The 18,565-nt window shown below is 33.0% G+C and overlaps 1 protein-coding gene across 1 annotated transcript in view; it reads left to right on the forward strand.

Annotated features, from left to right (window-relative positions):
- The window catches only part of LOC110096010 (L-Ala-D/L-amino acid epimerase), a gene marked incomplete at its 5' end in the record, with an annotated part of 15,387 nt that extends 4,660 nt beyond the window's left edge, over positions 1-10,727 (forward strand). The window contains 5 exon segments of the mRNA XM_028699357.1: positions 8,521-8,631; positions 8,728-8,944; positions 9,506-9,839; positions 9,993-10,054; positions 10,316-10,727. Of these exon segments, the coding sequence (XP_028555190.1) occupies positions 8,521-8,631; positions 8,728-8,944; positions 9,506-9,839; positions 9,993-10,054; positions 10,316-10,389 (798 nt within the window).
- Between the last annotated feature and the right edge of the window lie 7,838 nt (positions 10,728-18,565).

Below are 18,565 nucleotides of genomic sequence, written 5' to 3' on the forward strand. Positions count from 1 at the left end.
ATTGCTTTTCTCCTTTCCCTTGTGGATCTTCTTAATGGCACTTCAATTTGAGGTTGTTGTCCTTCTATATGAGTGGAAGATAATTCAAGATTATTTTGATTATCTGGATTTACAATCTGAACAATATCAGGCATAACTACCTGATCATTTTCAATTGTAATAGTAGGAATAATAACATATTCCTCCTCAAAATCAAAATCTTTAATTTTATCACTCTCACTATATTCAATATCCTCAATAAATTTAGCATTGCCCGTCTCAAAAAGGATTTACTGGAGGAATCATAAAATTTAAAACCTCTCGACCTCTCAGAGTATTCCACAAAATAGCAGCTAACAGTTCTTGACTCCAATTTTCTTTCATTAGGCTTATAAGGCCTAGCCTCACCTGGACATCCCCAGACATAAAAATGCCTAATACTAGGCTTCTTTCCAGTCCATAACTCATATGGGGTTTTAGTTACAGCTTTACTTGGAACTCTATTAAGAATATAAACTGCAGTCTTTAAGGCTTCTCCCCAAAGAGACTCTGGTAAAGAAGAATGACTAATCATACTTCTAGCCATATCCTTTAAGGTTCTGTTTCGTCTCTCAGCTACACCATTTTGACTTGGAATCCCCGGAATAGTGTATTGAGGAACGATGCCACATTCTGCCAAATATCTCGCAAAAGAGCCTGGACGTTGTTCACTTGATCCATCATATCTACCATAGTATTCACCACCACGGTCAGATTTGACAGCTTTTATCTTCTTACCAAGTTGATTTTCAACTTCAGCTTTGAAGATCTTAAATATATCCAGATATTCTGATTTCTCATGTATTAAGTATAGGTACCCATAACGAGAATAATCACCTATGAAAGTAATAAAATACTGATGACCATTCCAAGAAGCTGTAGGGAATGGATCACAAATATCAGTATGTATTAATTCCAAGACATTCAAACTCCTTTTGGCACCTAATTTCTTAATATTTGTTTGTTTTCCCTTAATACATTCAATACAAATTTTAAAATCAGTATCATTAAGGGAATCAAGAATTCCATCTGACACAATCCTTTCAATTCTTTGTTTAGAAATATGTCCTAATCGCTTGTGCCATAACATAAAGGAATTCTCATCAGTTAATTTTCTCTTTGTACCAAAATTATTTATATGCAAAGTTTCATTTATCTGTGAGGCAGAAATATCCAATTTATATAAATTATCAATTAAAGAATCTGTACCAACAACTTTAGAACACTGAAAGAGACTAAATTTTTCATTTCTAAATTAACAAGAGTAATCATATTTGTCCAAACATAAAATAGAAATAAGATTCCGTCTAAATGACGGTATATAAAAAGTCTCACACAAATCCAAAGTACAACCAGATTCTAAGTACAATCTATATAAGCCTACAGCTTTAACATGAGCTTTATTGCCATTTCCTACATAGATGAATCTTTCAGCATCAGTTGGCACTCTGCTCCTTAGACAACCCTGCATAGTCACACTTATGTGAGTAGTTGCACCTGTATCTATCCACCAAGTGTGATTTGGTACTAAAACCAAATTAACTTCAGAACAAACAAAATTCAGAAGTTTACCCTTTTTTACGAGCCAGTTAGCATATTTTGGACAATCCTTCTTCACATGACTAGTCTTCTTGCAAAAGAAACAAGTAATAACCTGATCTTGCTTCTGTTGCACTTTAGGTTGTGAAGTCCCTTTATCTGCAGCTCCTTTAACTTTATAATTCCTTTTTCTTTTGGTAGCAAAATCATGAGAGGAAGAAGCTAAGTGAGCACTTTCTTTGTTTCAATCTTTCTTTCTCTTGCACACACTGAGCAATGAGCTCATTAAGAGTCCGTTTTTCCTTTTGAGTATTATAACTTATCTTAAAAGGACTGAATTGTGCAGGAAGAGAGATTAAAACTAGATGCACAAGAATGTAATCAGACAATTCTAACTTTAATGCTCTTAATCTTGTAATAAGATTAGACATTTCCATAATATACTCTCTTATATTTCCTTTGCCTTTATACCGCATTGAAATAAGTTTACTAAGAATAGTACTTGTTTCGAACTTTTAAGAGCCTTCGAAACGGTCTGTTATTTGGCTTAGGAATTTCTTAGCATTTTTCTCCTCAGGCATTGCACCCCTGATGGTATCTGGAATTGAGTGCTTCATGATCATAAAACTCATGCGGTTTGAACGCTCCCACTTTTCAAAATTTGCTCTTTGTTCAAAAGTGCTTTCCGTAGTAAGGGTAGGAGGGCGTTCAGTCCGAATCGCATAGTCTAGATCCATACACCCAAGAACAATAGTAATTTGCTCTTTCCATTTCTTAAAATTAGAGCCATTAAGCACTGGAATGTTATTCAAATTGGCAGATATAGAAGAAACATTAACTGAAAATAAACAAAAATAATAAGCTCACAATTAGTAACAGCATATGGTGGGCCCTTTATAAGATACCTAACACAACATCATAATTTAGTCTTTGGACAGAAATTACAATTTGTAAGTGGTACTCTTAAAATTATAATTAATAAATACTGATAATAAATTCTACCAATAATAAGTCTTTCTTTGGACCGACTTATTATATGCATGAATAATTTTTAAATTATCACATATTTATAACTATATTTTTAGAGTCCGGCCAAAAAAATAATCTTCCTTTGGGACGATTATTTTTCGCATAGACTAAGAAAAAATCTTTAGCATTATTCAATTAATTTTAGATTAAATAAATTGATCTAATAGAGGTCACTTTGGTAACTTATTATTTCAATTTAATTTAATGAATAATTATCATAATTTCTCATAAGATAAGATAAACATCTCAATAAAATATAATTGATTCCATGAATTAATTGAATCCTTTGAATAAATGACAGTGGAAATATATCATAAATAATATATAAACTGTTATAATTAACATAAACAAAATGCTAACTATAATAAGTAATGATTACAAATGTTTCAGCAAGGCAAACGCCAATATCGAGAAACATCATTACTTCAGCCATAAATTAAAACTTAAACAATTTAATTACAAGATATTAAATTGATATGTCTGTAACTGTAATAATCAAAATGCTTTTGCAAAATAAAGGCAGACAGTTTTAACTTAACCAAGCGTCACATGCAGTTACAAAAAAAAAATACATACATTAAAACGTCACAATTAAATAAGCTGATAACTGAAATTCTCCAATAATGGTGTCGTTTCAGAAATTACAGTAACCGCAAATTAGAGAAAACCAAAAATTAACTGTCAGTTCATCTTCTTCAATGAATTTATATGAAGCCGATAAATAAACTTGATAACGACTAGTGAAGAATCAGAACTTAACCGCTTAAACTGGGGACCACGACCCTTATATACTTAAAGTATAAATATTTTATTTCAGCCCATCATTAAAATAAAATAAATACCTGGCCTCTACACAAATTAATTCCATACAAAAATTAATGAGATGCCACATAAGCCAATTAATAATTTAATACTTAAACAGATCACGAATTTAATTGGCTTGAATTTAGATAGCGTCTAATGTATAATTATTTATATTATATGTATTAATATATTGGTCCACATATGGAAATCTCCCAACAGGAACTTCTTAGGACTAGCATAATGAAAATTAAATATATTATTTATAATTTTATGGCTTTGTAATTAATAATTATCATTTAGTGTTGGTGAATATTAAGTATATATTGTAATGTTATAGCTTTAAGTATCATCAATAATTAGTTAAAAGGATGTTATATAGATGAAGGAGAAAGTAACTCCTAAAGTTTCAAAAATTTTAGGTGATTTATCCAATGCAAGAATATTATGCAGATCTATGTTCAATTTGAAATATCATTTCTCCTAAATTATTTTTCAAGTATAAATAATTTTAGTTGATATAAGAGATGTGATAACCAAATTCTAATTTTGTCACATGAATCTTCTCTATGGCTCCATGAGCATACGGATTTACATTTGGAAAAGCTTATAATTCTATTTTTGGGTGTCATGGTTTTGTTTCTTATAGCATAGGAAAAGTTGAACACCAACATAGCTTTATTATGTGAAGCCTTAAGTAGTATTAGAAAATTACAGTTTGACCAAGGATTTATATGAGTCATGGTGGTGGGACAATGAAGATTCTGACAATCAAGTGTCTAAAATGAGAAATTTAAGATTCGTGTTTGAAAAGATTAGTGAAAGTTGAATGGGAATTGATTAAAGATAGAGTAGGAATAACATTAATGAAGATAAGACAATGAAAGATAAATTTAGATTTTTTGAGCATCTATATTATAAGGTAGAAAATGAACTAATAAGATATATTGAGGAAATAGCACAGATGTACTAGGAAGGAAAATGGTAGATCAAAGATAAAAAAAATTGAAGTCAAGCCAAAAGCCCAAATTGTTTGTGCAAAATAGATTTAATATCTCATATATCATTCAAGAAGAATGATGACCAACAATGTTTCACTAAGCTAAACCCAAATACTTGGATAAGAGAAATGATAATGCGGATGACAATAATGAACTATGATGTTGAGTATTATTTAGCATTGTCTATCTTAAAATATGAGAGCATTGAAATTTTAGAAAGGAGAGGGTCTTTGGTGGATCTACAGTGGGAGCCTTGGGGGCTCCTAGCCCATCAAGAAAGTAATAAAAATTCCACTAGCCTATCAAGAAAGTAATAAAAAGCCCACTGATGTAAAACTATCATGAAATGTCGTGAGAATTGCACTTGAAATTAAATAATATATTGAATCAAGTTTGACACTAAAACTTTTATGCGTTATCAATTGAAGTTCAAGGATTAAAATATGAATGATTAAATAACAACAAGAAATTACAGTACGAGATTTGAAAGCTTTTCAAAATAACATAAAAAATATCAAGTATTGCAAATGGCTAAAATACCAAAGCCCCAAATTTAAAATTTAGACCCTTCACCTTAGACACTAAAACTTTTATGCGTTATCAATTGAAGTTCAAGGATTAAAATATGAATGATTAAATAACAACAAGAAATTACAGTACGAGATTTGAAAGCTTTTCAAAATAACATAAAAAATATCAAGTATTGCAAATGGCTAAAATACCAAAGCCCCAAATTTAAAATTTAGACCCTTCACCTTAGGATCCGTCACTCAATTTGAGGTGGAGGTTAGCGGAAGAGAACCGTGAGCAGGCTTAGCGACGCCACTAGTAGACAGGTGACCTTGAGAGGACTTGTCGCCGGGTTGGAAGTCGGGTTCGAAGGAGCGGATGGACGGCCTTCGATGATCCACGTATAGACGGAGAAGGAAAAAAAAAATAGGGGCGGCGGCAGGGATGGAGGGGCCGGTGAACTGGATTGGTCGGCGGTGGCTGGATGGGGTTTTGGGCCGGCGGGAGGGAGAATTGGCTGGGGCCGGCCGGGAGGGCTTTTGCTGGGTCGGGATGGCTAGTGAGGCCAGCGGCTTGGCCAGGACAGGATGGCCAGAGAGGCCGTCGGCTTGGCTGGGCTCAATGGAGGCGGCAATGGATGAAGGGGAAGGCCTGTTTGAAGAAACCTGAGAATTTCCTCGCCTTAAATTTCTGCGTTTCTCACCTTCACACTACAAGCATGAATTAAGTCTAGAACTCACGGAGAGATCTAGTTCTCCCTTTGAACTCACTAAGAGATCAAAGGGAAATGCACTCACAAAGAGAACAAAGGGGGATAAATTTCATTTCATCAAAAACTAAAAATTACAATGCATCATGCCTCATATATGGAGGCTCCAAATGAAAAAAAAAAGAAAAGACAATAATGCCCTCGGGGCTACATAAGTCAAACAATGCCCTCAGGGGCAAACTCGGAAAAACTAATAAAACAAAATGACATAAGCTATAAACTCAAAAGTAGAGGCTCTGGATCGTAGCCGTCGATCTGCGCCGTCGACGATGGTACACGTGTCGAAATCTGATGTCCCCATCACCCACAGTCCACAAAAATTTATTTTAGAAATTTTGTTTTTAACATAACAACCTTTTAAATTCAAAAAGATGACATACCTGTGGATTGAACACAGAACCTCTAAATGTGAAACTAACGCCTTATCAATTAGGCCAATGAGTGACTCTACTCTATGGTTTTTAAAATATTTTGCTTAAATTATAATTAAATCTGACTAATTATTTCCATCTAAAGTTTGCATAACAATATATATAAATATAAATATATAAATATAAATATAAATATATATGTTATAATTTTTTTATAAAATTAACACTTAAATATTTAAAGTGAAATAAGATAATCATAAATTTATGTGTAATACAAATAATATAATTTATAATATAGAATGTAATAATTTATTAAAAAAAAATATTGATATTCTTGAAAGATCAAAATATTATTTCATTATGAACTATTAAATGAAAAGTCAAATGCAATTATCCTAAAAAGAATGAGTATTTTAAAAATCACGAATTTGTGCACTCTCCTAATAAAATTTTTTGGCTCTGCCCTGGAGGGGGTGTTTCATGTGATGCTATCATGTCGTCCTGTGCAACTTCTGAAGCATTAGATCTTTATTTTTACAAGCATTTAAATAATAGTTGTAGTATGGCATTACCCCTGACTTTGGAAAATCTGTTTTCACTGTTGGCCATCTTAATGTTTCCAAACCATTCGTTTCAGGAACCAAAAGGTTCTCTGATCCTTCTTCTGCCTACAGGGCTCCTTTATGATTTATTACTATGAAGCCTGGAACACTTTCATCTTCCTCATAATCACTAAATTTCTGAGATTTGTTTGATGCAGCTGGGTGAACTCTTCTTGTGAAACTCAGGATTTTTTTAGTAACAGATAGGGAGAAACAATTACTTATTGGGTTTTGCTAAACTAGTGCCATATGAAAAAGTCTACAATCAGTAAAAATGCAAAATATATGCGTTTGAGGAGCAACTGAAAGAATGAACTTTAAATTTGATGTTTTTATTTTATTTTATTTTATTAAGAATTTAATTTCAATCAGAGTTTGTTTGTAGATGTTACACTGGTAGTAAAGCCACAGGTGGCTCACCTGTCTTTGTAGCGCTACCCTTGGTTCCTTTTACCATAGCTATGTCCTTAGAGCTTTTTAAAGTTTATTGGATTAAGTTTCATTAGATTTCCCGTTCATTTAATTGCGTGAACCTTCTTGGCTCTACAGTGGCATCTCTATTCTTTTGGAGATGGAGTTGAGCAATAGTTATCTGATAATGGTGGTAGAATTTGTTTATTGTGCCTTCAATTATCCATTTCCATCAAGGATCGCTTTTTTGTTGCAATGTGTACATGTTGTGGTCATTCCCTTTTTGAAATTTGCAGTGGGAGAAAGGATTGATGACATTTTATGGCAGCTTTTCTGAGTCCTTTGGTGATCTTCCCGCGGCATGACTTCTCTGCTATACTTATGATTTGGTTGGCTAGATTTTCTTCTCTTCTTTAGGGATTCTAGGGTAAATTCTTCCTTTATGTTGTTTTCGGTTTCATGAGGAATTTCAATGACTTTGTGATTATTAATAAGGTTTTGAGGCATATATAAAAACTCTATCAAAAATTTTTTTTTGAATAAAACTGTAGGTTTGATACTACTATTTTTGGGAGGCAACTCCTTGATCAAATCAACAACTTCAAGATTTTTAAGAGATGTTATCTCCTTGTACAAATAAGAGACTTAACTTTTCTGTGAATTTTCTTTTTTTGCTCATTCAAAATTTTGTTATTGAAATGATTGTTTGATTAATTTTATTCAAATTTGATTACAATTTTGTTTTCAACAATTCTATAAATTACAATTTGTTGTCCAGCTTTCTTGAATATAAATTTCTATCCATTATTTATATAAGAAGTCTAATGGATTTTGTCTGAGTTATTTTCCTTTATATTTCTGTACTTTCATTGAAAATAGTGAATATTTGTTAAAATATTAAGAATTTGTCACCATGAAGTGAATTTTATTTGCTTTTGATATGACTCTCCATATCTCATATAGATCTACGGTAACCCTTGATCTTCAGACGTTGGATATTTGCAAGAGACTAGTTTGAAAGATCTGTTTTATTGTTCTCTCCCTTTGAGTCCCTTATGCCATAGGACACCGTACTGAGTAAGTCCTGCTTCAATTCATTCTCCACACAATCTCACAACTTGCATGAAAACTTGATCTGTTTTTTTCTTGAAGCTAACGAAGAATTTATTTCCATTAAACATTTTGCCATTGGCTCTATCAGTATGAAACCAATTACTCAAAAAGTAATCTATAATATCTACTTCCAAATGTTTTAATATGCTCTGAACTCCTGGTACCTGTAACTTTAGAGTGATTTCCATAAGAATTCCATAAGCATTTCTTATTTGGATATAAATTTGATGGTTTCTTTTTTTATCTTTTAGTGCTTCTTTTCTTGTGATAGAGCCTATGATGATTGCCTTTTTTATCGTTATCAAAGAGTAAACTTGTTAGTTATTGATATTCTGCAATTTCATATATTGAGCAAGGTGAGGGCAGGGATTGAAATGGCACTTGTAGATGCTGTTGCAAATAGCTTGCATATACCTCTATGGAAACTATTTGGTGGTGCCTCAACATCCATTGTCACTGATATAACAGTAATGTTCTTTTCTTGAACACTTTTCTTCTTCCAAATGGTACTATATTATTTAATATATTTTACAACTTCAATGTTACCTTACTGGAAAATGCAGATTCCAATTGTTGCTCCAAATGAAGCAGCTAAATTAGCAGCAGAATATAAGGAACGAGGTTTTAACACTTTGAAGCTTAAGGTGGGAAAAAATTTAAGCTCGGACATAGAAGTATTAAAGGCCATACGACTAGTTCACCCTGATTGCCTTTTTATACTTGATGCAAATGAAGGATACACAGCTAATGAAGCAATTGAAGTACTTGAAAAACTTAATGGTAGGCAGTGTCAAGTATAATAATTTCTTTCTTTCTTGTCTCAATCTTTCTTCCTCTTACATACACTGAGCAATGAGCTCATTAAGACTCCATTTATCCTTTTGAGTATTATAACTTATCTTACAAGAATTGAATTGTGCAGGAAAAGAGACTAAGAATAGATGCATAAGAATGTCATTAGATAAGTCTAACTTTAATGCTCTTACTCATATAACAAGATTAGACATTTTTATAATGTACTCCCTTATGTTTCATTTGTCTTTATACCGCATTAAAACAAGTTTACTAAGAATAGTATTTATTTTGACGTTTTGAGAACCTATAAAACAATATGCTATTTAGCTTAGGAACTTTTTAACATTTTTCTCCTCAGGCATTGCACCTCTTATGGTATATGGAATAGAATGATTTTAACCAACCTTCCAGTTCTCAAACAATCTTGCATAGGCATAACATCTAGTAATCCTTAAGGCTATGTAAGAGTGTATTACAAGTTTAATATCTGTGGTTGACATCTGTTTGCTTCTAATTCTATAATGCTACCGTGGTGTTTTGTTTCAGAAATGGGGGTCAAACCAATTCTCTTCGAACAACCAGTTCATAGAGATAACTGGGAGGGTCTTCGTCATGTTTCTCAAGTAGCAAAAGGAGAATATGGTGTTTCTGTTGCTGCAGATGAAAGCTGTAGGAGTCTGGAAGATGCAAAGAGAATCATTGAAGGAAATCTAGCTCATGTTATCAACATAAAGTTGGCCAAGTTGGGCGTGCTTGGCGCTCTTGATGTAATTGAGGTTGCTAGAGCTGCAGGTACTGAGCTTATGATTGGTGGCATGGTTGAGACGAGACTTGCAATGGGATTTGCTGGTCATCTAGCAGCTGGCTTGGGTTGTTTCAAGTGAGAACCTAGAAATATCATTTCAGCACTTTTGATTGAAGTAAAAAAAGAAAATGATTCCTTAAGGAAAGCCATTTCTTTATTTTCAATGTTTATTTTATCAATACCTATTATATTTATGTGAATTTTTTTGGTGGCTTTTATCTCATGTAGGTACATTGACCTTGATACACCTCTTCTTCTATCAGAAGATCCAGTACTTGGTGGTTATGAGGGTATGTTTTCTTTTGAATTCTTGGTCTTTGCAAATACATTCGATTTTCTTTCTGATTTAGGTTTCGTTTGGGACGATTTTCTTCCTGCTTCTTAAAGCAACTTTTTAGTTAAAAATTTTAATTTTTATACTTGAAAGCTGTTTTAAAAAATAATAAGAAAGTTGTCCCAAACATAGCCTTGATAAGGCGTATTGAGAAGTGCTATGGTTAGCATGTTCAATATCCATTTTATTTTCTTTTAACCCATTTTCTTCTTTACAGTTACTGGTGCTGTTTACAATTTCACTGACTCAAGTGGTCAAGGTGGTTTTCTACATTGGGATGGGATTTGTTAGTTAGGTGCCTCTGTATTATGCCAAACATTTTCAGAACTTTATCACGAAGGTTTTCTTTGAGATTACTTTTTTACTGCTTCTTAAAGCAGAGTTTTAGTTCAAAAATTAAAAGTTTTATACTAGAAATTTGTTTTAAGAAGCAATAAAAAAGTGGTTCCAAACGAAACCGAAATCTCTCAAAAATGGCTTATGACACAGTATATGGTGATTATCATTCTAAAATGTTGTAAATTTAGAAACCTTGAATTGTGAGTCTTGGATTGAACATTCTTGAGAGACATCCTATGATTCATCCTCGTTCTTTGAAATGAAAAACTGGAGCTATGCTTCTATCTAAAGCTTTGTTTGGGATAACATACTTTGTTTTATTTTGTTTTTTATTAATAATATCTTATGCAACTTTAAATTTAAACTTATTTAATTTTTTAATTTAATTCAAATTTAATAAAAATTCAGCTTACATATAAATTTATAAATTTAACGTAAATCATTATTAATTCATATTATATGCTCAGATATAATTTATTCCTATAATATATTAAATTCATATTATAAATTAGTAAATAGTAATACATAAATAAATAAATAAATTTTATAATACATAAATAATAACTGAAATATATAGGTTATTTAACATTATTAATAAAAATAAATGCTATTCACATCATAAAAAATTTACTTAAAAAATATATTTTAAAATATATAGTGTATGTTATAAACTTAAGAAGTAAGAACTTCAACTTACTTATTCTCACATCACTTGAGAACTTCCTCTTGGTAATGTATATATAAGGTAATTTTTAAATTTATTAATATGCTACAAATTACAATATATTAATTTGCTGCAAATTACAAAAAAATTAACTTTGTCATATTTGATTTAATTTTTTTTTTCTTTCAAGAAAAATGTTTCAAGTTATTAAATTTACAGAGGTCAATAAAGGAAACCCTTGGCTTACAGTACAAAAAAAAAAAAAAAAAGCATTGCAATTTCTATTGACACATCAAAATTAAATAAATGGTGTTAGGAAAATGGCTCAATCTAGAAAGGAACTGTAGAATAATTCTTTGAAGGAATTAGGATGCCATAAATTTTAATAAAACCGTATGGCTTCTTAAATAATGGTGTGTTACATACTCTGGAAAAAAAAAAATTTATTTGGATATTTACCACATCAAAGAGGCTAGTTCGGCGTTTCGTCTTGTCGGGACTGTTCTGCCTAAGAAAATATTTCTGAGCATGGCTGGCAACTTGGGTTGGAGTCCTCGTAATTACAAAATTGCGAGAAATACCACACCAGTATCCTTTTCCAAGTTTCTCTAACCCAGCAAGGAAAATATTTGTTCTTGAGATGAAATTCACCTAAATGCACGGTTTTAGTTGAGGAATTCATACAGTATGCGTTATCAGATGTTAATAAACATGGAATAATGTTATTTTCTTGCCAACGATTTATTTTGCATCTGCTTGGGTGTCGGGAGATGGATAAATACAGACTCCTACAGATTTGGCACCAAGAATTGTTAGGGTTGATGTCATCACCAATAGAAGCTTGCCACTATTTTGCTGTGTTTTTAAAATCGGACGGGATCATCCAGTTTGACCTGTTCAACCGTGAATAGTCCATTTGCTTATTTGATCAAGTTGGAACACCGGATTTGCATTGAACTGGTGTGAACCTGTTTGAACCACCGGTTCAACTGTTAAACTATCGAACTGGTTCCGATTTGATTGAACCGGTCGGTTCAATAAATATTATCTCTTATTTAAATAAAATTTCAAAATAATTTAAATATATATTTAAAGGCATATGCTTTATGCAAATAAATTTAATCAAAACATAAAGCTACTAGCTTGCAACATCATGCAACTTTATTTGTTTCTTATGGTTTATGCTTTACACCATATAAAGAGAATCACTTAAAATTCCCCTATGACGTGAGACTAAAAACCTGTGAGAATTTTGCATGGGTTAAACTATCAAATTACTCGGGATGTAAATTTGGGTTGAGAATGCGTATAATTTATTAAAGTTAATAACACAGTTTTTTTCATATTATAAAACATATATATTATTTTAAATATTTTATTATTATTCTTATTAAAAATTATATTTATATTTATACATTTATATATTAAATTTTTAAAATTTTGAAAAATATATTTAATGGTCATATATTTATATTTATAATATATATATACTTATATTCATATTAATTGCTAGTTAAGCTTCTTATCATACTTTATATCTCTTTTGTTGAACTTGTTCAATAGTCTTAATTGAGTTAATTATATATATTCATTTAAAAAAAATATTTGTTATATAATTAATGTTATAATTGTATAATTTTAATATTTATTATGTCTAGAACCATTGAATCTTAAACCTCTAGTTTTTTCAGTTCTATACCTAATTTGATTTTCACTACCTTGCATTATACTCATAATTAAAAAATCAAGCCTCATTTCAAACTCATATGTCCTACATGTGTTTGAAGGGATAACATGAGAGCATTGTCGAAGTTATTAACTTGTAACAATGTGCAGCAAGAGGGGGTGATTGTTTGATCAATCGAACAAGGAGACCACCAAGAAAGCTACTTAGAGGTTGAGGTTCAAGTAGTAATATGTTAATTCACTTGTTTGTGAGAAGCTTAAGCTAAAAACAGAGAAATAAGAAACTCAGAATGAAGAAGAAGAAGCTAACATTAATTACTCTAGCTCATGTTTTCCATTGTATTGAATAAGTCAATTTACATAGCATTATATAATCACAATGGAAAGATAAGTAGTTAGAAAATCAGTGTTTATTAGAAAACAGACTGAGCCACTCAGTAGAATAACATGAATAAAACTAGTGGAGCCGCATGCATTAGTGGTCCTCCAATAAGTGATGGCACGTGTAACATCCCCCCTCAAGTTAACAATCTAGATGTTGGATTGTTAATTTGTCATGTAAAGATTGGAAGTGAGAAATAGGCAGTGGCTTGGTGAGAATATCAGCAGGCTGATCAACTGAGGTGATGTGAAGTAGCTAAATAGCATGTGACTAGATATGTTGATTGATAAAGTGATGATCAATCTCAATATGCTTCGTCCTAGCATGAAAGACTGGATTATGAGCCAGTGTCATGGCAGATGTATTGTCGCAGAAGATTTTAGTAGCAGAAGACTGAGGAGCTTGTAGTTCACTGAGAAGACAGCGGAGCCAAATGACATCCGAAGTAGCTGAAGCTAGAGCACGATATTCAGCCTCAGTAGATGATTTTGCAACAGTGGGCTGCTTTTTAACACACCAGGAGATTAAATTGGGACCAAGAAACGTAGAAAATCCAGCATATATTTACGATCAATTATATCAGCAGCCCAATCAGCATCAACATAAGTAGAAATAGAAAGACTGTCGCGGAGCAAAGGAAGTCCATATGTAAGAGTACCTTGAAGATACCTTAGTATATGTTTGAGTGCTTGGTAATCGTTATTGGTTGGAGCATGCATGCGTTGACAGGAATTATTGACATCAAACATAATATCTGGTCTAGTAATGGTCAAATATTACAATGAGCCCATCAATTTATGAAACAGAGAAGGATCAGAGAAGGGATCATCCAAAATCTTTTGCTGTGATGAGTGTGGAGACATTGGGGTCGGTGCAGGTTTATAGTTTGCAAAACCTGATTATTGAAGTAACTCCTTGATGTAGTAAGTTTGGTGAAGAAAGTAACCATCCAGTGTTCTAGAAAACTGTATACCAAGGAATATAGACACATTACCCAACTATTTGAGAGAAAATGTTGACTTTAGCTTGTCTAAAAGCTGCTATAGCAGTTGAGAATTGTTACCCACCAATAGAAAATCATCCACATAGATAAGCAAATAAAGATGCGTTGTGGCTGTAGAATAAATAAATAGAGCTAGATCTGATTTACTAAGATGAAAACCAAAATCAATTAGAAAGTTTGTAAGCTTTGTATACCACTGCCGAGGTGCTTGTTTAAGATCATAAATGGCCTTATGAAGCTTACAAACATGATGTGGAAATTGAACATCAACAAACCTCGGTGGTTGTTTCATGTAAATATCTTCAGTGAGATCACCATGTAAAAATGCATTTGAAATGTCAAGCTGCAATACTGACCAATCTCGAATGAGTGAAATAGTAAGAAGAATTCTTATGGTTGGCATTTTTGCGACTGGACTGAAACTCTCTTGAAAATTAATACCATACTCCTATTTGAACCCTTGAGCTATAAGATGATCCTTGTATCTATCTAACTGACCAGTGAGTTTGAGTTTATGTTTATAAATCCACCGAGAACCAAGAATTGTGGCATTTGGTGGAGGTGGAACCAAGGACCAAGTCCTTTGGTTTTGTAGAGCACTAAACTCAGCACACATAACATCGTGCCACCCTTGATATTTCACTGCTTGATTGTAACTAGTGGGAGTTGGCAGCATAGAAGCAGTGACAAATAAATCAAATATTTTTTTTGGCTTTGTAATGCCAGAACGGAGTCTAGTTTGCATAGAGTGGAACATTTAACTTGTAGCAATTGGCGGTAGCAGGGCATTGTTGGGAGAAGTTGTAGTGGGAGTAGAATGCTGAGGTGAAGTTGATTGTGGTAAGGAAGATGTAGGAGAAGAAATGCGACCAGGAATGGTAGTAGAATGTGGAGCTGTAGAAGTAGGAGCAATTGTGGAGGAGGGTATTAAGAGAAAATAAGAAATTGAGGAATCAATAATTGAAGATTGTGGTGAACTTGAGATAGAAGAATAAGGAAAAAAATGTTCATGAAAAACGACATGACATGAGATGTGTAATTTTTTAGTACTCATATTAAGACAACGATATCCCTTATGAGCTGCAGAATATCCAAGAAATAAACACTCACTAGATCTAGGATACATTTTGCTAGGAGATAGGGTTTAAGCCAGGGAAAACACAAGCATCCAAAGACTCTAAGGTGATTATATTCTAGACTGCGATTGTAGAGCAATTTATAGGGATTTTGAAGATTTATAGATTTGGAAGTTATACGGTTGATAATATAGTTGGAAGTTTGTAAAGCTTCGGCCCAAAACTGATATGGTAAACTAGCTTCATGTAGCAAAGTACACGTAGTTTCCAAAAGATGGCAATGCTTGCCCTCAACAAAAACTATTTTGTACGGAAGTATATGGACAACTAAATTGATGTTCAATGCCTTGATTGAGGAAAAATTGTTTGAACAAGTGGCTGGTGAATTCACCACCGCCATATGAGCAAAAAAAAATTAATTTGAGCATTGAAGTCTGTATGAACAAGTTTATTAAATTCTTGTAATTTGGATAATGTCTAATCTTTAAAATGCATGAGGAATATCCAACAATATCGAGTACAATCATCAATAAAGACAACATAATTGCGATAACCATTAAGTGAAAAAATTGGAGCAGGGCCCCATAAATCAGAGTGTATAAGAGCAAAAGGTAGAGTAGTTTGGTTCATAACACGACTAAAGGATAACTTGTGGCTTTTGCCCACATTACAATGAGTGCAAACAAACTAAGAAGAAGGGAAACATAAGGAGGAATTAGTTTGAGCTAAAACACGTAGAACATGTTGATTTGGATGTCCTAAATGAGCATGACAATGATCATGAAGGAGAACTTGATTGTCCAGAAGATCCTTGATCACAAAACCATTAGCATCAAATGAAATAGAACAACAATTATCTGATGTTAATTTGTGAATTGAGAGAAGATTATGTGACGGTGAAGGAACATGTAATAAGTGGCGAAGAAAAAGCTTACGGTTTGTATTTGGACGTGGTAGAATGCCTTGCCAACTATTTTATATGGGAAGTTGAGTTTCGTTTGTAATGGAAACTGAATCAATACCCTGATAAGGAAAGGATTGATGAAGGTTGCTGGCATCAAATGTTAGATGGGTTGAAGCACCTGAATCAAGAACCCATTCTGTGTTGGGTGAAGAAGCTTGTGTGAGCAGAGCACGCAGGGCAGCTGAGTACTGTAAGTTACATCTGTGCCAACATGTAACAACTGTATAACCTGTTTTACCACAAATTTGATAGACATGTCGAGTTACCAGTAATACAGAAGGCGACAGAGGTCTGTTACTAGTGGAAAACTGTTGTCGAGAAGAATTCCCTCGGCCATGATTTGAACGTCCTAAAGCTGAGCATCCATGAAACATTCCTCGAGTGGAATAGAGAGCCAAGTTTTCCATATGTGGTAATGAACTGCTTTGAACTTCATTATGAATATTCACTTCTTCACTACACAGAAGTAAACAAAGTGTGTCTAAACCGATTGGCTGAAGATTGGTTCTTATAGCAGTCTTGAATGCATTATACGTCCGTGGCAGCCCATTGAGAATATGATATATAATATCTTCTACATCAATGTGAGAACCAGCAGCTGCTATGTTGTCTACTATAAATTTAATTTGAGCCAGGTACTGCATCATTGTGCTATCACGCATCTGAACTCGATGAAGTTCATTTTTCAGCTGTATCACCCACGAACTGTTCGTAGGTTGAAGACGAAGCTCCAAGGTGGTCCAGATTTTGTGAGTTGAACCAAGATTAAGAATGTATGGAAGCACATGAGGCAAAATAGTAGACAAAAGAGCAGAGACTAGATTTTGGTCTATCAGACACCATAGACGATAATCCTGATCCGAGGAAGAAGAAGATGAGGCAGATTTGGGAGGACACTTGTTCACCTGTAAGATATTTCTCAAACCCCATTTGCTGAAAAAAGTTTGAAGACTTGAAGTCTCCAAATGACGTAATTCTTAGCAGTAAGTTGAGTATGAACTATCTGTTTCAAATTGTTCATAAGAAACTTCAATGGCAAGGGAATAACAATTTCAACCATGGCTGTCGACATAGATGATGTTTGCTGAGTTGGAATTGGAGTTGGAGCAGAAGAAGCTTGATCTCCCATTGCAAATAACTTGAGGTAAAAGGATGAAAAAAGGAAAGTGTGGTAAAGCTTACAACTCTAATACCATGAGAAGCTTAAGCTAAAAACCTAGAAATGAGAAATTCAGAATGAAGAAGAAGAAGCTAACAATAATTACTATAGCTCATGTTTTCCGTTGTATTGATTAAGGCAATTTACATAGCACTATATAATTACAATGGAAAGAAAGGTAGTTAGAAAATCAGAGTCCGTTAGAAAACAGACTGAGCCACTCAGTAGAATAACATGAGTAAAACTAGTGGAGCCGCATGCATTAGTGGTCCTCCAATAAGTGATGACACATGTAGTCTAACAGTTTGCATAAATATGAGGGTTTATTCTTCATATTTTTATATATGTTTTCTAAAAATTATTTTGGGGATATTTGATCAAATAAAAATATAAGGAACAATAGTCAAAAGTTATACATTATGAGGAGTGTGTAGTAAATTTTTCTTCATAAAAGTTTGGTTAAAAATTATATTTAATTAGATTAATTTCCATTTATTACATCGAAATAAAAAACGGCAAAAACTTTCTTATAAGAATTTCAATTAGAACTTTATATAGTTTTTTTCCACATGCAACCAAAAATAAAGAAAATTTTGAGTTTATATGCGTTGTTGTACTAATACTTGAAAAAATATCCCGACATTTATTTTCTTTGAGAAATATTTCTAAAATTTTATTTCAGATGAAGTTATCTTCTTGTATTCATAAACTAATTATTGAAGCCAATCATAAAAAAATTGGTTGAATTGATTCGATTTCAAAATGTAGATTGAATCTTTTAGTTCAATTCAAATTTGAACGTGGTTCTAACATAGTTCGAACCACATTTAAATTAAGTGTGAACCTTTTCGAACAATGTTTAAATTAAATTTGAACCTAAGTTTGAACTTTTGCTCGATGACGTCCGAACTTCACTAGCAAATACATGTTAGGGTGGAATTTGGGGAAAGACATCATAATACCTTGGAATCTCATTGGGGTAGGCAGCACAAGATGGATTGCTAAGGATGACATCACACGATGGAATAATTATTAGGTCCGGACACTTGACACAGCTCTACATCTGGATGCCAATAACATATCGCCACGTGCTCTTACTCTTTATCGCGCGGCCTGACGACCCGAACCCGGTATTGCTATGTATTGGCTGATTTCTGCAGACTGGGGTATTGCTAGGTATTGTTAGGTATTGCT

Source organism: Dendrobium catenatum, unplaced genomic scaffold, assembly GCF_001605985.2.
Source record: "Dendrobium catenatum unplaced genomic scaffold, ASM160598v2 fragScaff_scaffold_133, whole genome shotgun sequence".
Lineage (NCBI taxonomy): Eukaryota > Viridiplantae > Streptophyta > Magnoliopsida > Asparagales > Orchidaceae > Dendrobium > Dendrobium catenatum.